This window comes from Asterias amurensis, chromosome 4 (genome assembly GCF_032118995.1).
Source record: "Asterias amurensis chromosome 4, ASM3211899v1".
Classification (NCBI taxonomy): Eukaryota; Metazoa; Echinodermata; class Asteroidea; order Forcipulatida; family Asteriidae; genus Asterias; species Asterias amurensis.
In genome coordinates this window covers 15,271,550-15,292,852 of record NC_092651.1, presented here as the reverse complement: position 1 = coordinate 15,292,852, position 21,303 = coordinate 15,271,550, and the positions used below count along the sequence as shown (strand labels likewise).

General features: G+C 39.3%; 1 protein-coding gene across 1 annotated transcript; it reads right to left on the bottom strand.

Annotated features, from left to right (window-relative positions):
- Positions 1-4,632: 4,632 nt before the first annotated feature.
- LOC139936206 (homeobox protein HB1-like) lies at positions 4,633-17,052 on the bottom strand. The gene is made up of 3 exons (XM_071930976.1): positions 16,266-17,052; positions 8,330-8,475; positions 4,633-6,801 (listed from the first exon to the last, which is right to left on the bottom strand). Exons 1-3 carry the CDS (start codon positions 16,762-16,764, stop codon positions 6,430-6,432), a joined length of 1,017 nt encoding a protein of 338 aa, XP_071787077.1. The 5' UTR covers positions 16,765-17,052; the 3' UTR covers positions 4,633-6,429.
- Positions 17,053-21,303: the final 4,251 nt, after the last annotated feature.

Sequence of the window (21,303 nt, the reverse complement as noted above, 5' to 3'; positions counted from 1 at the left end):
ACAAACCTGTGAAAATTTGAGCTCAATCGGTCATCGAAGTTGCGAGATAATAATGTAAAAAGAAAGACCCTTGTCACACAAAGTTGTGTGCGTTTAGATGCTTGATTTCGAGACCTCAAGTTCTAAATCTGAGGTCTCAAAATCAAATTCGTGAAAAATTACTTCTTTCTCGAAAACTATGGCACTTGGTAATGAGTCGAAATAATTATTAGCATAGAAACTTACTTGGTAGCGAGTAATGGAGAGAGGTTGATATATAGTATAAAACATTGTGAGAAACGGCTCCCTCTGAAGTGACGTATAGTTTTCGAGAAATAAGTAATTTTCCACGAATTTGATTTCGAGACCTCAGAATTGGATGATTTTGAGGTCTCGAAATCGAGCATCTGAAAGCACACATCTTGTGCGACAAGGGAGTTTTTCCTTTCATTATTATCTCGCAACTTCGATGACTGATTGAGCTCAAATTTTCACAGGTTTGTTATTTTATGCGTATGTTGAGATACACTAAGTGAGAAGACTGGTCTTTGACAATCACCAATAGTGTCCAGTGTCTTTAAAGAGTAATGTATTTTCTCAATAATTTCAAGACACTGGACACCTTTGGTAATTGTCAAAGACCAGTCTGCTCACTTGGTGTATCTCAACATATGCACAAAATAACAAACCTGTGAATATTAGAACTCATTGGTCGTCAAAGTTGCAAGATAGTAATGGAAGAAAAGACACCCTTGTCACACGAAGTTGTGTGCTTTCAGATGCTTGATTTCGAGACCTCGCGCGTGAGGTCTCGAAGATTTCGAGACCTCGCGCATGAGGTCTCGAAATCAATTCAAATATTTTAGCGAGAAACTACTTCTTTCTCAAAAACTACGTTACTTCAGAGGGAGCCGTTTCTTATAATGTTTTTTACTATCAACAGCTCTCCATTGCTTGTTACCAAGTAAGGTTTTATGCTAACAATTATTTTGAGTGATTACAAATAGTGTCCAGTGCCTTTTAATCAGCTCACGTGCGGATTCGAATATGTTGGACCCGTCAAAACCCGTGAGTTGTTTTCTTTTGATTCGGATAAATCACGTGACTTTTGTTTTGTTTAAATGCTCAAAAACGATGTTAGGAGCTGTTCTTCTTAATTCCTGGAAGACATTTGGAGTTATATATTAGTATGTTTTCTAGCCCAACTAGCCAAACAAAGCCGGTGTGTCCATTTACACCAATGTACGTCGGATGACCAAAGTGGCCCCAATAAAGTTCGAATACGCGCAATATTAGACTTAGACTTCTTCGAAGACCCGATCCAAAGGTGTACATTTCTGCCGTAGCCATAACCAGAGCCTATGGTTTCGAAAAGACCCTAAAACTTGTCTGGAACATGGTGAGTGGAGCGCCCTCACCTAGCAGGAAACAAAACACAACAAACGTAACAGGTGATTATGTCTAAAGTCTCATGGCCATTTTATGCAAAATTTTATCACCAAATTAAATAGATGCAGTGCCAGTACGCATGCACGCAAATTATTCGTTAGTGATGTTCATTCCACCAATCAGTGACATTGATATTGTCTAATTGGATCGCATGTCGACTTGCTCATGCGCACAAAGCGACATCGGCTTACAAACAGTTCACACCATCGAATCACGTTTTGGACTGCAGTGTATGAGTGTACAACCTACCTTTAACCCTATCATATAACCATTATGTAGCGTTATCATAATTTACAATAGTAATGGGTTTTTTTCTGCTAATACATCTCGAAGTGGCATAATCCAAACACTTAAAAAATGAATAAATCGTGTACAGAAATTAAACGTGTGATTATTTGCTCTTTATTTTGCTGTCTTATTGGAGAGACGAATAATAAATACAATGTCAATCATTCAGTCCCGGAGACCAAAACAAAGTTATCATCAGCTGATAACCTGTTTGGACAGGTGTGCAATAAAAGCCTGAAATGGTCTGCAAGAACTGACATTTTCAAACCCGATTACTCAATTGGTCCTTTCTCTGTGGTTAAAGGCACTGGACACTATTGGTACATGTAGTTGCTCCAAATAATTTTTAGCATAAAAAACATACTTGATAACGAGCAATGGAGAGCTGTTGTTGGTAGTATAAAACATTATGAGAAACGGCTCCCTCTGAAATAACGTAGTCTTTGAGAAAGAAGTAATTTCTCACCCAAATAATAAAAGACTTCAGGCCTGAAGAACTTTTGAGGCATCTGAAAGCACACAAATTCAAGCAACAGGGGTGTTTTTTCTTTCAGGCTAACATTTCATAAAAGTCAATAAATAATTCCCCATTTAGTGTAAAAATATGTGAGACTTCTAAGTATTTTTTCGTGTATTTTTGAATATTTAGCTTTTTCCAATGTATGCAATGTAAATTTGGGGTGCACCTTCAACACTACAGTGTTGGAAGATGATCAAACAAAGATCAAAATGTATGCATGCCGGTGTGGCAGGAGGTTCTGTGCCCCCCCCCCCCCCCCCCCATCACGGCGAACTGTGTACAAACTTCATCTGAGAGCGCCCTCTTTCGAATCATCCTCCTCGGCCCATGTTAATTTCCCATACGATGGACAGATTTCCCTGGGACACCGGTTCCATAGCACAAGACAAAAAGACATTGCATCTCAATCGAGGTTGTACGTGTTGACTTAACACATGCGTAAAGTCTCGTTATCAAGATAACAGTAATGTCGTCCACAGATAAAGCAAGCAAGAATTGAAAATGTCGCAAGGAGAAACACACCTCGACAAATAATTCTCATCATACGAGAAGAAGCGAGAGGGGGGGGGGGGGGTTCGCTCCCGCAAAAGGACGATCGTAAAAAGAAATCTTGCTCGTAAATTACAGCCCCGTGCAAATATAAAACCCGGCAGTGTGGATGTCTCGGTAAAAAATCATCGGCTGAAGCGATAAAACACAACCCCCCGGTTCAACCACGCCACATTCACACCGGGTTCCCAAAAAATTATCTTCTTCTTGGCAAACGGCGTATTGGGGCAGTCAATATTTGCTCTTCTATGCGGAACCGTTTGTAGTGCTGAGATGTGTAAACAATCTCTCACATGAGGTTTGGATTCTTGCGAGTGAAAGATGAAAGTTGCCGCGTGTTTTTCTCAAACCTTTCTTTGAACACACAGCGCCTGTTAGGTTTTTTTCTCATTTTCTTCTTTGCCTGAAATGAATTTTTTTTGGAGACAACCTTGGAATTTTATGTCTTCAAATTAGTTAAAATAATCGAAATATTTTGTTGCGTGAGGCCATGGTCAAGTGTTATTGATTAACGGAACAAAGGGGAACATGGCTAAATTTATCCCAAAAGTGTCAAATGTTGGGTGCACCCCATATTCTATATTAGACCGATTTGAGAACCCTATAAAAGGGTTTCAATTCAAAAAGTTTGCCCAATACATAGTGACCTGGGGTTGTTGACTTCCAACTTGATGTATTTTGGATGACATAGAAAGTTTTTTCCTTGAGCTATACGAGTCATCTTAGTCATGTTCTTAGACGATAGTATATTAAATTAATAACTACACCAAGTTCTTAAAGGCAGTGGACACTATTGGTAATTACTGAAAATAATTATTAGCATAAAACCTTCCTTGGTGACGAGTAATGGGGAGCTGTTGATAGTATAAAACATTGTGAGAAACGCCTCCCTCTGAAGTAATAACAGTTTTCGAGAAAGACGTAATTTTCCACGAATTTGATTTCGAGACCTCAGATTTAGAATTGAGGTCTCGAAATCAAGCAGTGGTGTTTTTTCTTTCATTATTATCTCGCAACTTTGACGACCAATTGAGCTCAAATTTTCACAGGTTTGTTATTTTTATGCATGTGTTGAGATACACCAACTGTGAAGACTGGTCTTTGACAATTTAACAATAGTGTCCAGTGTCTTTAATGAGGCGTACTTTACGATTCCGTATCAGTGCGCTTTCCCTTGGTTCCTTAGGCATTAGGTAATGACTTAAATCTTTCTCAGCTTCCTGCTGAGGAGTTTAAACTAACCCTATAACAGATTCTAATTCATACCCATGGGTGAAGAGAAGCAATTATGGTGAAGTATCTTGCTCAAGTGACACGAACGGGACCAGAACCCACACACATTATAACAGTGAATTCTGGAAGTGTTACTGAGCGTTGATGCCCGGTCAGCAGCCGGTTTAGCACCGCTATATCAGCAGGTGGCCCCACATAAAGAGCATTTTGGACACCAAACTATAGTACAATCTTTGAACCTGGTTGGGGTTTGCTAAGTCATAATAATGGTATGGGGTGCAAGCTGGGCCCAATGTCATGGCTCTGCTTTTTGTAAGCAAAGAATCGGCGCTTACGGAGGCAGATGATTCTGCGCTTACGTCAAGCGTATTTCACTGGTTACCAGGGAATTTTGTGCGTGTGTGCGTGCGTACTCCACGTTACTAGCAGAAATTCGGCGCTTGCCCTTCTGCAAGCGGAGAATGGTGATCGTAAGCGCACAATTTGGTGGTAAGCAAAGCCATAAAATAGGGCCCTGGTGTCTTTGAAATTGAGTCCTGCTAGATGGGGGTATAGGCTGCCGAAAAGAATATTATGTAATACATGCACACGAATTATGTTGTAAAGTGGTTTGATATTACTTTATTAAAACGCACTTGAGTTAAATATAAACTTATGAAATCTACATAAATCTGGATATAGGATGTTCTATAGTGCTGTGTATTTTTTAAATGAAAATAAACCTGAGAATTTAAAATAAAATTCCTAGTCATTGTCTGCCTCAGCTATTATACCGTATATTATCTATAATTTACTAATGAATATTTTTTTTTTCAAAAGCAAGAAGTACTGAATCGTTAAAAGAAATCCACACACAAAAGGACTTCACTTATTTGATGCATGGAGTGCAAATCTTAACTACAATATGTATATCCACTTGTTTATTATTATTATTTACACTGTTTAAACAGCTGAAATAAATACAACGATATTAACAACTTCTTAACTAATATTTACAACAAAAATCCTTGTCAGAGAACAAAAACAACATCTTGTTTTACCAGACTATTTGCCCGAAGCGATATCTTTATTTCAAATTAGACCCCAGCTAGTGACGTGATTCTGCTGTTATTATTTTCTATCAATCAATGCAATATTAAATGCAATGGATACTAGTGATTGTCAAAGTATTCTCACTTGGTGTATCTCAACATTTGTATCGGGAAAACAAACTTTAAAAATGTGGACTAAGTTGGTCATCGAAGTTGCAAGGGAGAACAATAGAAGAAAGAAGAAACCTTTTTTTGCACAATATAGTTTGTGTGCTTTCAGATACCTACTAAAAGGCTTCGTCGGGCCTGAAGTCTTTTATACTGAGAAATGACCTCTTCATCAGAGACTACGTTACTTTAGAGGGAGCCGTTTCTCAAAATGTATTGTACTATCAACAGCTCTCCATTATACTCTTTACCAAGTAAGTTTTGACGCTAACAATCATTTTGAGTAATTACCATGGTGTCCAGCTTCCTAAATAGTCACGCAATGTGAGATTGCGAGTAACGTATGAATCCGCCACCAACGATTCCTTGGTTTGGTAAATAGACACGAGACAGTCCGAATTTTAAAAGTATTGGCCTGTAAACAGTACGTACATTGAAAAGTACATATTATTAAGTGCTATTCGAATTCCTGCAAGACTTAATAGCCGTAAAGGCAGTGGACACGATTGGTAATTGTCAAAGACTTGTCTTCTCACTTGCTGTATCTCAACATAATAATATGCACAAAATAACCAACCTGTGAAAATTTGAGCTCAATCGGTTATCGAAGTTGGGAGATAATAATGAAAGAAAAAACACTCTTGTCACACGGAGTTGTGTGCTTTCAGATGCTTGATTTCGAGACCTCAAATTCTAAATCTGAGGTCTCGAAATCAAATTCATGGCAAATTACTTCTTTCTCGAGAACTACTCCACTTCAGAGGGCGCCGTTTCTGACAAAGTATTATACTACCAACCTCTCTCCATTACTCGGTACCAAGAAAGGTTTTATGCTAATAATAATTTTGAGTAATTACCAATAGTGTCCACTACCCTTAACATCACCCTGGGCATGTAGAAGGCAACAGTTGCACTACAGTGCAGTTTAATCTGGCAGCGAATGAGTTATTTTCCTAACGATTGTCTTAAAAAGTTAAATCCTCAAGAAACTGGTATGGAAACTGAAATGTTGATGGTGTTTCTCCCTCGAGTTTGCGTGAATTTTTGCCTGTAAACTGCCTCGTGTGACCATAACGGTTCTGTAAAAATCTCAGATAAACCTTGAGAGCAGAAAATGTAGAAACTGTGCGATGATCTTGTGTAACGGGGAGTAGTCTGCGTTAGTCGTGTCCAAACCCTTTAACTGTCAGTAGTAATTTATTAATTAAGTCACTACTTCATATGCAGCGGTTGCATGGGGTGAAACAGCGAGGCAGACACAGCAACGTGGGCCGGCTGAAGCTGACAGGCCCCGGTACCGTGAAGCGGCGGATGCACGCTGAAATCCGGCTGGCTTCGCGTTCCGATTTCCAGTACCTCCGGCGTGGTTGATTCCACCGACGGCGTCATTTCTCCCCTGCATAACGGGTCTAGTAACTCGACTCGGTCTAATCCCTTTTCTTCCTTGATCTCGACTAGTCTCCCGTCTATTTTCTCATCGGATGATGTTTCGAGTTCCTTTTGGTCCGTTGCTCCCTCCAAAGCGACCCTCTTCTTGTTGTGTTTGCGTTCCTTGGCTCGCCGGTTCTGGAACCAGATTTTAACCTACATAAATATAAAAATGATAAACAATAATTTATTGTACACGTCTTTAAGAATCTGGGACCAGTTTTACGGATTCGCCTTGCATCTTAAATAAAACAATACTCATTTTCAGTAAATCGTCCATTATTATTAATAATTAAAAGCAAAGTATCACGTGTTTCCATTCTAATTAATGTTTAAGAACTTGGTTGGGGTCAATGTTAAAGTAATGACGCATAATGCTGAAATGTTATCACGCTAACTTGGATGGTTGCGATGTTGTAATTCGGTATTGAGGGCGCTGTTTAGATTACAAAGCCGTTCAGATTCTACTCGTGACAAGTGCTAGCAAAGAGGGCGTACGTTGTTTTGAAGTGCCAAGGGATGACTGAAATATATAGGCAAGTTTGTTGTAAATATTGGTTGCAAAATTTACGTGAGCTGAAGGAGGATGTTTTTTTTAAAGAGGGCGCTATCATAAGTAAGTTTTTTTCGCCATATGGAAGGGGAAGAATTTCCTGCCCCAGCCGCAACAGCATGAAGGTCTATTGACCAATCCCAACAGGTCCATTCATTTTGGAAATTTCGTTCTCTTTAAATAATAATAGTGGCCATTACTATATAATGCGTCATGTTTGTCTAAAAGACACTCCTTGCGCAGGAGAGAGGAAGAAGGAAGTAGGCCTACGATGAGTTACATAGATTTAAAGCAGTTATACACTTTTTGAAAAGAAACAAAATAAAAGTTCACAGATTTACAAATAACTGACGGGGTTTACAGAAGGTAGTGGTGAAATACTTCTCTTGAAATATTATTCCATGAAATGCTTTACTTTTTGAGAAAACATTAAAACAATTATCAATTCTCGATAGCGAGAATTACGGATTTATTTTAAACACATGTCATGACACGGCGAAACGTGCGGAAACAAGGGTGGGTTTTCCCGCTATTTTCTCCCGACCCCGATGACCGATTGAGCCTAAATTTGCACAGGTTTGTTGTTTGATATGTAAGTTGTGATACACGAAGTGTGGGCCTTTGGCAATAGTTTTACCTAAAGTGTCCAATGGCTTTAAGCACAAAATAAGTTTTAAAATGAGTTTTGAAAATGCCAGCAAAATTTATTGCCATTAGTCTTGTAGGAGTAATTGCCAAAATCAATTCAAGAAGGTATAGACTGCACGCTGTATTTACACTCTAAAAACTAAAGAGTTGAATCCAACACTTGCATGGGTTAGGTGAGTGACTACACTTTGATAGTGTTGAATCCAGCATTTTAAAGTATTCGGTCAACAAGTTAAGTGCCAGTCTAACGTTTAAAAAGCTGATCCAACAATTCAGCAGCATTCTTTTGAGAAACGTTGAAATAACACTTAAATTGTTGAATTAACCCTTTTTGCGTTGGCTCAAAATCTTAAAATGCTAGATTTAACCAACACAACGCTGGATCCAACACTTTCAAAGAGTAGTCACTCATCGAACTCATGCAAGTGTTGGGTTCAACTCTTTAGTATTTAGAGTGTATGTTCTAGTCTAAGAGGTTTTTACCTGTCGTTCTGATAGTCCAAGCGAGACAGCCAGCTCAGCCTTGCGTCTGATAGTGATGTACCGACTGTAATGAAACTCCTTCTCAAGTTCCAACCTTTGGTGATCAGAGTACACCACCCGATATTTATCCTTTGTACGGGTTTTACCTGAAACAGAGAAGAATTCCATAATAATTACCAAATCGTGACATAATTTAACAAACCATCAAATGCAAGCAAAACGGTTTAATTTGCAGCCGAGCAATTTGGAAATACACTGGTTCCAACTTCAAAACCTTAAAAGGGTTGGTAGAGTTGAAGTATTATTGTTCACAGATTAGCACAATACATAAATGTTTAAGGGTTTTCCACTTTGTTTTCTCCTGACTCCTGTTTCAAATGACCGATTGAACTTTAAGTTCCACATGTTAGTTACTTCATGTGTGTATCAATTGTGGATAATGTTTTTTTTTGACAATACCCATGTGCTTTAAAAATGTTTGACTTTGTTCCCGCGCCTGTAAAGACACTATTCAACTTCAAAACCTATCTTAAAAATGTTTCTCTTTGTTCCGGCGTCTCGGGTTGTTTCTGAAGGTTCGTAAATCGTGTGCTGCAAATTTATCATAATCTTCTAGCTTGAAATTCCAACAGCCCTCACATACAATTGGAGACTGCTCGAGTAATAGACTCGCAATAAAGAGCAGCTGAGATTCGTTGGGAGTACATTTTAAAGCCATTGGACACTTTACTGAACAGAACAAAAAATTAAAGTTCACAGATTTACAAATAACTGACAGGGTTAACCGAAGGTAATTGTGAAAGACTTCCCTTGAAAGATTATTCCATGAAATGCTTTACTTTTTGAGAAACCACTAAAACAATTATTAATTCTCGATATCGAGAATAACGGATTTATTTTAATTACATGCCATGACACGGTGAAACTTGCGGAAACAAGGGTTGGTTTTCCCGTTATTTTCTCCCGACTCCGATGACCGATTGAGCCTAAATTTTCACAGGTTTGTTATAAGTTGTGATACACAAAGTGCGGACCTTTGGGAAATACTGTTTACCGATGTTGTGCGATTGCTTTAATGTCCAGAATTTCATTTCTGCTTTGTGTTTCTTTGGTTTGCTGTATAACACCACTTCTGCAAGAGGCTTGGCCTGTCACATCATGGAGGAATAATTAGAACTCCATGGTCACATCGACCTTGTTATAGGAGAGTCTGCTGTATCAAGAATAAAACTTGTTGCTGCTCCTTTTCAACAGTGCTATTTAGGTTTTTGTACAATAACGATGATCATTAATAACTATTTTTGTTCTTCGTCTTCTCTCTAAGCTGGACAAAACTGGGTTAGGTATACATGCACAATCATGAACTCGAGAAATTCCCATCATGAATAAATGCCCAAATTATATAATTTAACATGACTTTCGTAACCACACACAAAAATGAATTTCTACTAAGTCATTTGCATTCTTCAAATCACCGCCTGAAAATATAAAATATGACACTCTTAGAATTTAATCAAAAACTGCCGCTGGTCGTAAAATTTTGCCACAGAGCACAAACCCCGAAAGGCATGCTGGATGGAGGCGGATTTGTTAACCATTTTTTTTTTTGTCAAACGAGCGCAAAGGCAATTTATCCCATTCGTGTCAGCGACTTCCTGAGAACGATATTCGGAATTCGAAATTTACGAGATCCTGTTTCCGATGTGCGAGACACACCGCGGGTGATTTGAGTCGAGGAGGTACGGGGGATTGGCCGCGAGGGGACGGTCCATGCGAACTCGTCTTGAAGCATGATTTACACTTTTGCCGAGACATTAATTAAAACACGTCAGTACGTGGTCTCGTATTGCATGCTGAAAATGTTTTCACTACTTTTGCACGTGTGTTATTCCATGTAGGCATGTGGTTACACAACAAACTCGTTTTTGAAAGGGGCAAGGGCACCAAGGCATGTTCTCCTCGGTTAACAGGCACCCTATGAGGGAATTGTAAGTTTCTACTGGAGCACTTAGCACGTGTGTTATTCCATGTAGGCATGTGGTTACACAACAAACTCGTTTTTGAAAGGGGCAAGGGCACCAAGGCATGTTCTCCTCGGTTAACAGGCACCCTATGAGGGAATTGTAAGTTTCTACTGGAGCACTTAAAGGGCACCCAATGACCAGGGGGCATGGAGGCAATCGCCTTCGTTGCCTCCGTGTTGATCAGGCCTGCTGTCTGACACTTCTATTATCAACATCATTCAAAGCATCCAACATCACTTATTTGATGTCTTCCGAAGTCCCAACAAGCCACAACCTCCCCCACCCTGTACCCCAACAACGGGATGACTCATCCAAGACAACCTCCTTCCTTATCATAAAGAGCAAACCTGGTCTTACATCAATTAAACCCAGTCTTGAAAGGAACAATCATCAAATTGGAAGAGATACCAAGAAATGTCCAAAAGGGGTTTTGGGTTGACCGCGTTCAAAGAGAGAGCACACACCTTTTGTCTGTTAATCCCACTAATCTATTGCTACATACCGCCTTGGCGTTTTGGGTTGTAATTGATACCGTCTTAAACCATGGAGGAAGAACCATGGCTTGTCGGCAGAGAGCATTGTTGTCAAGAATACTGGTGGCCAAAGACACAACCCCCACTGCCCTTCGACAATCTTGAAAACTAGTGTGGTTCGTTGTTCTTTCGAAGAGTAAATTAATTTGTATCCTCTATAGTTACAAAAACACATTGTGAAAATGTTATCAAAATTCGGTATAATTGGTCGTCAAGTGAACTCAACAAGACGCGGTTGTGGATGTTGTGTATCATTTCAAAAACTGTATAATATAAGGGCAGGTTTTGCCGTTAACTTTACAGCGACTCATGGAGGTGGATGAAATACATGGAGTTCGAACAAAATTCACTATCGCCAGCTTTTTCACTCGGCCAAATTTCATAATAAATAGAGATGCTTTTAAACAATGAATTTGCCAGCTAATACCTATAGAATTAAACACAGGAATGAGATACAAAACGAAAGGGCTACTATTTTGTTTTAGAAAATTGTTGAATTTCAGAGCTGATGGGTAGGTTTGTTGGAGTGGTCTGAACTTCCTCGTGAAAGTTGCTCCCCATATTAACAGGGTCAGGACCACGCCGACAATCGCGCTCCAGTCCCCCACCACTTCACTCCAAACCGCAGACCGGGTCGTTAATTTCTGGACAAAGTTTGCCGAAATGTGTCAGTTTCTTGATAAAATTCAAATGAAGGTGTCACAGTAAACAATCAAGGGACGATAAAAGTCGAGTTCAGGAGCATTTGGTATAACACGATTGCAAAGCAAATATGCCAGCATGTATGACTAATATAAAGTATGTATCTGAAGTTTAGGAATTTAGGCAAACAAAAAAAGAAACGGAAGTATTAACAAAAGAGTATTGCATTAACAAAAAACGGGAACAAAAGTATGTATTTTTTGTCTTCTTCTTTTTTCCGTTTATATTTAAACTGCTTTATGTAGTTGTTTCGGTCCGTTGTTTCGATAAAACTACTGTATGTGTTTCAGGGGGAATTTGAACATAAAAAAGGAGACTGAACAAATCTTTCAGAAAGTAGAATGATTTGGGGTTGAACAAAGAACAATTGTTGACTAGAGTGGGATTTGAACCAATGACCTCCTGATTAACAAGTCGGCACGAGTGAGATATCCAGTCATATTGCAGTCCCCCTTGTCAACAATATTTGTTCGAGGTGCCCGTCAGAAGCAATACAACCGTTAACCAAATATATGTAGAAAACTCAATTCAGAACAGTGGGAATTTTAAATCACAAACCATAATAAGGCAAAAATATTTAGTTAATTGTTGAGAGGTGAAGTAGAGGTGAAGTATGGATAGGCAATATTGTACGGTGTCTTCTACAGGAACGCTACGGCAAAAAGGTTCATACTGTGTTGTTCGCGAAAAAGAAACACATATTAGCATTAATTTAATTAATATGTTCAATTAGCTCCTTTCTTTTTAAAGACACTGGACACTATTGGTAATTGTCAAAGACCAGTCTTCCCACTTGGTGTATCTCAACCTATGCATAAAATAACAAACCTGTGAAAATTTGAGCTCAATCGGTCGTCGAAGTTGCGAGATATGAATGAAATAAAAAACACCCTTGTCACACAAAGTTGTGTTTTCAGATGCTTGATTTCGAGACCTCAAAATCTACTTCTTAGGTCTCAAAATCAAATTCGTTGAAAATGACTTCTTTCTCGAAAAGTACGTTACTTCAGAGGCGGCCGTTTCTCACAATGTTTTATACTATCAACAGCTCTCCATTACTCGTTACCAAGTAAGGTTTTATGCTAATAATTATTTTTTGAGTAATAACCAATAGTGTCCACTGCCTCCAAGTTAAAGAGGAGAGCCTTTATACAGGAATCATGTTTCTTCTTCAACTGGTTCTCTTTCATAATTCCATAACAAGTGTTTACAAATGTGAACAACGGTACTTTTTACAAGCCCGAGAAATGAAATGTACACTTCATTTCGTGAATCCTCTTTTATCTTTTGAATTGAATTGTCAATTTTTTTTCAACCAGGTATAAATCTGGTAAATACTTTACAAATGAATGACCAAAAAACTTACTCGGGACGGAGCACTGGAGAGCTGATAATATTATAAACATTATAGCTTTGAAGTTATTGCATTTTTTCAGAAAGGGGAATTTTGCACCCAAATATTTGAATTTGAGAAATGCTAAATGAAGCCTTCCCCACGCATCTGAAAACACACTACCCCCCAAGTATTTTCTCGCAACTTCGATGACCAATTGAGGCCCAATTTTCACAGGTCTGTTAGTTTTGAAATACACCAAGTGAGAAACCTGTTCTAGATATACCCTGCCTTTGAGGAGCATTGAGTTTTAAATGAATGCACTCGCTTAATTTTAAAGTAGTTCCAAATTCGGTAAACTTCTTCTTGAGTTCACAGAAATTCAATCAAATTTCGCTTGTCCACATTATTGCAATATAGGATCGCGTGTCTGCCCATGGAACAAAATTTGCTAAAATATAGCCCTATGTGTAAGCTTTATAATGAGTATAATGTTAACAAGTTTCTGAGAAATTAATCAATCATTTTAATAAATAACATGAGCGCATGCAACATTAAAAAAAAATAGACCCGTCGAGCTTGAATGGTTATAATAACGTCATATTTTTTGCCGTCGGTTGAAAAACAAAAACAAAATCTGACTTCGTTCTTTTTTTACTAGAAATTCAATACATTTCCTTAATATACTAAGTTAATGACAGTTTAGATACAAAATTTACTATATCAATTGTAATTTCTGTGTTTAATCCCTTTTCAGGTGAATGTACTTTCTTTATTAAGTTAATGTCCGATTAGATGGAAACAAAAACAAAGTCTGACTTCACTTCCAACAATTGCAAAAGGATGGCACGTCTGTCCGATATAATAACACCATACAATTGCTACCAGACAGTTTTATTTAATTATAACCTCTCCATAGACTCGAGTCATGACTGCGTAATAACATGCAATAAAGTTCCCCAAGGTAGACAGTAGCCCGTGACATTATTACAGCCAAAATGAGTTGTAAAAAAAGACGTGCATAACGAAACTGTGTTCTTTATTTGGCCCCAATTGGTCTTGTAAAAAATGTACCATAATGACGAGTAATTATTTTACAACTTTCCTGAGTAAATGTCATGAAACTCTTTTAAGTATTATTGGTGACTATTGGAATTTTAATCAAAATCGATTTGCAAAATGATTTCAGTTGAGTGATTTAGTGCGGTGTGAGTATCGCCAAGTTTGCAATTTGGCTTCAGGCCTGGTTGCTTCGTTTTTGAAAGGGCAAGGGCACCGAGGCATTTTCTCCTTGAGAAAGTTGTAAATTGCAGGGCACTAAGGCAATGACCAGGGGGCATGGAGGCAATCGCCTCCGTGAAGTAACAGGTCTGGGGTTTCACATTGTGCTGTTGATAACACTCTAAAAATCGTGAGTTTTAACTTTAAATTTTGAAAGTGCGAGCGGCTGCACGCAGACAAATGTTTCCCCTATTTGCCGGACAACATTAATTAAACGCAGAAGCCCTTGATTAATGGTGCATGACATTTAATCAATATTCAGTTTTTGTTTTATTATGCTCAACGTTTGCTTGAGCATTTAAAAGTCAAACACTTCGTACCTAAGGGGACACTTCGCGTACCTTCGGGACACTTCGCACCGTAACCAAATGGGTCACTTATCCCGAATTAGTAAACTAAAGGGTACGAAGAATGTATACGAAATGTCTTGTGAGAAAGTACGAAGTAAAGGTCTTGTAAGAAGGTACGAAGTGTCCATTGTGCGAAGTGTTCGAAGTCACTTCGTACCTTGCAAAGGGTACGAAGTGTCCGTGGTGGATTTCACAATGAGTTAAGACTAGTGTCAGTTCTTGAGTAAGGACATTACAAGCTACTCGTCCTAACTTAGGACGAGCATGTTTTCAATATCTCCTATAGGGAGGACTAGTCCTAACTCTTTGTGCTATCGACCCCAGGGTTGCGAAGTGGTAAAGGTATGGAGCGTCCTGACACCTGCATACAATAGAGATGGTCTCACAACCCCGGACACTTCGAATGCCTGCCTTTTATATTTCAAACTATAGGTGCAAGGTATGGACGGTCCCATCAAAGGCCTTTTTGAAAGCCGCATCTCTGGCTTTGGCTAACCCGTCGGCGTGTTTGAACCATGTAAGGACATGGCGCATAAACCTAGTGGAGCCCAAGCCAATCCATGTAAGGACATGGCGCATAAACCTAGTGGAGCCCAAGCCAATTGGCTTCGAACATGATCCTTTGTAAGAAATGTTCTTTGTAAGAGTAGGTATATAACTAAATTAAGAAGTGCGTCTTGAAGACTACATTTGAATTAGGAAATTACATTAGGACAACAAACTTCATTGACTTTACAATATTGTCATCGACCCCTCTCCCCACCCCTTAAAAGGAAACTTTCTTTAGAATTCCACTGTAATTTTGTTCTACCGTGAGGTATATTCTGTTGTTCCACACAGCCACTCACTTCATCTGCATCTATTGTTCAACTCTCGTGTTGGTATACAAATGCAAAAACACAAGTTATTAAAGGAACACGTTGCCTTGGATCGGACGAGTTGGTCTTTGAAAAGCGCTTGAAACCTTTTGTTACAAAATGCATATGGTTAGAAAGATAACCCAAAAGTAGAATATAATGATCCATACAAACATGCCTCGGAATTTCACGGTTTTCCTTTTACGTCACGAAGAAACACGGTCGGCCATTTATGGGAGTCAAAATATTGACTCCCATAAATGGCCGACCGTGTTAGTCGGCGAGGTAAAAGGAAAACCACGCAACTTCGAGGCATATTTGTGTAGATCATTGTATTCTACTTTTAAAACATCTTTCTAACCATATACATTTTATAACAAACGGTTACAAACGCTTTTTATAGACCAACTCGTCCGATCCAAGGCAACGTGTTCCTTTAAGTTTCGACCCTAAACATAAACAAAATATTGGTGTATTTTGATGTTCATATGGGCATCTCATTTTCATAAACATTCTCTTTGCTCTATGTGGTTATGGTTTATTTAAAAACATTCAAAAATTCGCGGTCCAACGACTGAATTGCATTAAGAGTTGTGATATTCATATTAGATTATTCATTGTTGGGGGGGGGGGGGGGTGACATTATGTTTGATGTGACAAAGTAATTGAATTTAAAATGATTAAATTATGATCATCATACTTTATAGCCTATGTTTGACGAAGAGTCAATTGTCTTCTGAATCTTCTTAGCAGCTGATTTTCTTCAGTATGTCGAAATCGAAATGAAAATCAATAAAAGCGACATATATGTGTATCAATTGTTTTTTTTTTGTCTTTTAAAGGGATTTTTACGAACCTGTTTGCGGATTGATTCGATACGAAGTCGACCTCATCCAATCGTGATGGTAGGGCGAGCGCATCGTCGGCCGATGTAGTGCCGTGTTGACGCTTCCCACACCCGGCGTAGTTTGCGCGAATCCCTGGTAGAAATCAATGTCCTCGGAGTATTGGGATCCCGTGGGTCCCACCGCTGCCTGACTGCCGGGGAAAGCAGCGCTTCCCTGGTAGGGGTCTACTACGCCAGATCCCCCAGAGGAGGTAGCCCAGTCCGAGGGTACCCCTGACATCGGGAACCCTGCCGTAGCCCAGGGGTTCGTGGTCGGCGGCTGCCCCTGCTGGCTCTCTGTGATTGTCCCCGTTGTCTGGAACGAATTCCCCGCCGGGAAATCAATCTGGTATTGGGTCGTTGTCGGAGTTTGGTTAAAGCTGTACGTAGAGTAGCTTTGAGATGGGCTGGGATGTCGGTACATCGTGTCTTCTTGGTGAGGCTGGGGCACTAAGAACTCTAAAGTCATGACTGTTAGAGTCTAGACAAGCAAAGAGTCCACAACACTACTACTACTATCTGACAACAAGAGGCGTTCCTCTTTCCAACCAAAACCTACACCAGCAAATACCTTCCCAGATATCGCTCGAGATACAAAAGTCCAGCACTTAACGACGGGAAATAAAACTGGTGTTGCCTTCGGGTTTTGAAAATGACAAGTGTCTGATGATATACGATTTATTGACAGAGCTGGCAAGGGGGTGTTGTCAGGACGGGAAGCGGGAAGCACACCTGCAAAAAGTTTGTACACCGGTGAAATCCTCCCACCAGGTTTTATAGCCGCATTTGAGTATAGTGGAAAATGAGTATTTTATTTACACCCCACAGTCAAGGGCTTCTCGTTACAGTGCATTGATTGGAAGAGGGGAAAGAAAAAAAGCCACACGCGGGTGCACCCCTTCCCTCTAAACGATTTGCATAATAAGAGATAAAGAGGACACGTCAAAGGGAGCCGTTTGTCGGTGGGCCTGTGTTGCGGTTAAAGCGAAACAATTAGGTTTCCCACAACAGTGTACCCCAGAACTTAATTGACTGATTTCATTTGAAGGTGTATACAAACACGCATGGGTGTACACCCCTCCAAACCTGGGCCAAGACAACAATGCATTACGTAAAAGCCACTCCTGAAGAAAAAAAGAAAAAAAGGCTTATCAAAAAGCGCAAACGAAGTTACAATTTTCCAAACCATTTCCGCGTTACATTAAGACTCCTTTTCCCTCACAATATACCAACCATAATTTGTAGGTGATCCATCCCCACCATACAACTATTAAAAAGGAAAATTCCCCCTAAAAAAGGCCGGGTGGAATACAAAATAATGGTCGAGTTTTTACGACCTGACGAGAAGGGCTTGGAGCAACGGGTTGATGTTTGCGTTGCCACACGGCGGGGTACGCTCAAGAGAGCTTTGGTGTGTTTTGACGGCCCTAAAATAGACCATGCCACACACATACCACACATTCACGCAGTGTACCCAAAACGATGCTTATCTCGGGGATTTTTTACGAGTGATTGTTTTGTCCGGGTGTGTATGGTTTGAAAACATGAAGGCCGAGCATTATTATGTGCAGATTCATTTGAAATCTTTATCAGATTCTCATTATTCTGACATTCTTTTGTCGAAAGGGGTGGCCGCAGGGACCAGTAAGATGTGGTCAGTTCTTGATGAGTTATCTTGGAGTTTTTTGTCATGCGTAACTTCATGCCTCCACCCCCTTAAAGGAACACGTTGCCTTGGATCGGACGAGTTGGTCAAAACAAAAGCGATTGTAACCGTTTTTTATAAAATGCATATGGTTGGAAAGATGTTTTAAAAGTAGAATACAATGATCCACACAAGTTTGCCTCCAAATTGCGTGGTTTTCCTTCAACTGTGCGAACTAACATGGTCGGCCATTTATGGGAGTCAAAATTTTGACCCCCATAAATGGCCGACGTGTTAGTCGACGAGGTAAAAGGAAAACCACGCAATTTCGAGGCATTTTTGTGTGGATCATTGTATTCTACTTTTACAACATCTTTCTACCCATATGCATTTTATAAAAAACGGTTTCAAACGCTTTTCAAAGACCAACTCGACCGATACAAGGCAACGTGTTCCTTTAACGTTAATGTTATGTGCCCTTGCGTTATTTGTACACAGCTCAATGAAAAAAAACATGCATTCTTCTAATATTTTTTGGAAATGTTTTATCTATTTTCTGGTCCTGATGAGTTATCTTAGAACTTGTGTCCTGGGGTGGATTTCACAAAGGTAGTTCTAACTTAGTCCTGACTAGTCCTAGGCAATGCTAAGAGATAGGACTGGTCCTAGGTTAGGACCAGTAACTCATCCTAACTTAGGACTGGTCCTATCTCTTAGCATTGCCTAGGACTAGTCCTAAGTTAGGACTACCTTTGTGAAATCCACTCACCTTCGTGTACACCCCCGCCCCACACACCCCTAGAAAATATCATATAACATGTGACGTCACGTGAACGAGGGAGCCACATCAGGGTCAGGGGTTGATTTCATAAAGACAGTCCTAACTTTGGACTAACTTTGGACAGTCCTAACTTTATAAGAACGGTTTATTTTTAGTCCTAGGACTCTTCGTTAGTTATTAAAAACTAGGCTAGTCCTTTAAAAAAGGCTAGTCCTAAGTTAGGACGAGTAACTGATCATAACTCAAGAGAAGACTTATATTAACCTTTTAACTTTATTTAGGACTAGTCATAGGATATATCAAAAACTTAAGGCCAGTCCTAACTCGAGATCACAAAGAGTTTTGACTGGTCCTAACTTAGGACTAGTTATATGGAGATATGACTTAAAAAAAAACTTATGGCTAGTCCTAAGTTAGGACGAGAAACTCTTCCTTACTCGAGATAAGACTACATTGTATTTTAAGACTACATGTAGTCTTATCTCGAGTTTAAACTCTTTGTAAAATCCACCAGGACTTCTATTCCTGCAGGCACGATTTGTACCCAGCTCAATGGAAGAAAACATTCAATATTATATTGTGTCAACTTTTGATAGACGGAAAGGTGGCATGTCTAAAAACTTGTCTAGCTGTCATTGTGAAAACTCTTGATGTAAAATTCCTTGTATGACCAGTATCAGTATTTTGCCTTCCAGAAATGTACACAAAAGTTACATTATTAGTTTATTCTACTCTCTGATCCCTTCTTGCTAACCGGCTACAGTGGCCATTTTATTTCACACGGACTGCCAGTGTTAAAAGATATTCGTCCATGATTGACTTTAATTTATTTCAATCTGATTCTGAGAAGAAAAAAGGAAAAAAATCACTGGTGATACATCTGTAACCAAATCCTACAAGAGTTATTAATTTTTTTTTGCGTAAAATATATAATGTGAACTGTGAACTGTGAAGTTGAAATGATTTAGAGATCCCTCAAGTTCTGCTTTTGTTCAGTTAGTTCCCTTCACACGATGATTTCGTTCGCGCACGTCCTTGGTCAAAACTGTTGCTGTTTTTCGTAGGCTAGGTCCGGACCTCCGACAAAATGTAGCAATGTCTTAAATATTTGACAAGGGACCCTGCAGACGATTTCACCGTAAACGCTAGGATTAATCCTATATATTGAGTTAGGACGAGTAACCCGTCCTAACTTAGGATGGGTTCAATGCGTCCTACGTATTTGGATACGAAACTTAACTCGTCCCAAGTCCTAGGATTAATCCTAAGTTAGGATGAGTTTGATGAAATCGACGGCAGGAAAGTTACGTACACACATTGTTTTCACACGAGGTACAACCATTCTACAATTACAGGCCATTATATGAAAGTACAAATTTAAAGTATTTTTAAATCCTATTTAGAGAGACGATAATATATCCTTGCTAAAATAAAATTGCTCTAGTGTGAAAGATGCTCGGGAAGACTACCGAATGATATGGAACTTTTCACTAGAGGATAAGAGTGAATAGGTCTACACTTCCAGAACTTAAAGCCATTGGACACTTTCGGTAAACAGTAATGTCCAAGGCCCACACTTCGTGTTAACAACTTATATATAAAATAAGAAACCTGTGAAAATTTAGGCTCAATCGGTCATCGGAGTCGGGAGAAAATAACGGGAAAAGCCACCCTTGTTTCCGCACGCTTCGCCGTGTCATGACATGTGTTTAAAATAAATCCGTAATTTTCGATATCGAGAATTGATATTGTTGTAATGTTTTCTCAAAAAGTAAAGCATTTCATGGAATAATATTTCAAGAGAAGTCTTTCACCATTACCTACTGTAAACCCTGTAAGTTATTTGTAAATCTGTTAACTTTTAATTTTTGTTCTGTACCGAAAGTGTCCAATGGCTTTAATTGTAAACATAAGGTGCGCATTCCGTTGAATACAAATGACTATTTAACGAAATATTTTCACAAGATAAACAAAGTATTTTTGACGTCATACTTATCAATGCGGTTTTACATTTCATTCGATCTAATCATGTCCGGTAGTCGGATAATACTTATAAAGTCATGTTTTAAGCCGATATATAAATACGTAAACCCACGTCATGATGTTTCAGAATGGATTTATTTATTTGTTTGTTTAACAGTTCATTCACCAACAATCCTCTTTAAACTCATTATTTATTTCCATAACACTGGTACGCGTCTTGTTGTGCTCAGCCACTTGCTGATGTCATATGACATTGGGCCATTGGGCCCTGGGGTGGATTTCACAAAGGTAGTCCCAACTTACGACACCCCCTGTGACTCGACACCTCGTGTCTCGACACAACTGTGTTTGTTTACACACCCGTGTTTCGACACCACATGGTTTTGCCAACCCTGTGTTTCGACACCCCTGTGTTTCGAAACCCCTGTGTTTCGACAATCCTATTTCGCCACCGAACAAAAAAAACGTTTCGACACCAGTGTATGTTTTAAATCCTAAACCAAAACCAATTTTCTGTGCTTAGCAATTTGTTGTGCTTACAGGCTTCATAGCATGTGCCAATTGCTAAGCACAAAAAGGTATGGCTTAACAGAAACAGA

Bases quoted from the DNA above. Each gene is read 5' to 3' on its own strand.
- LOC139936206 (XM_071930976.1), bottom strand. From the start codon at position 16,764: ATGACTTTAGAGTTCTTAGTGCCCCAGCCTCACCAAGAAGACACGATG. The intron at 8,476-16,265 runs GTTCGTAAAAAT...TCTCTGTTTCAG, and splicing joins TCGAATCAATCCGCAAACAG to GTAAAACCCGTACAAAGGAT. The intron at 6,802-8,329 runs GTAAAAACCTCT...ATATTTATGTAG, and splicing joins TTGGACTATCAGAACGACAG to GTTAAAATCTGGTTCCAGAA.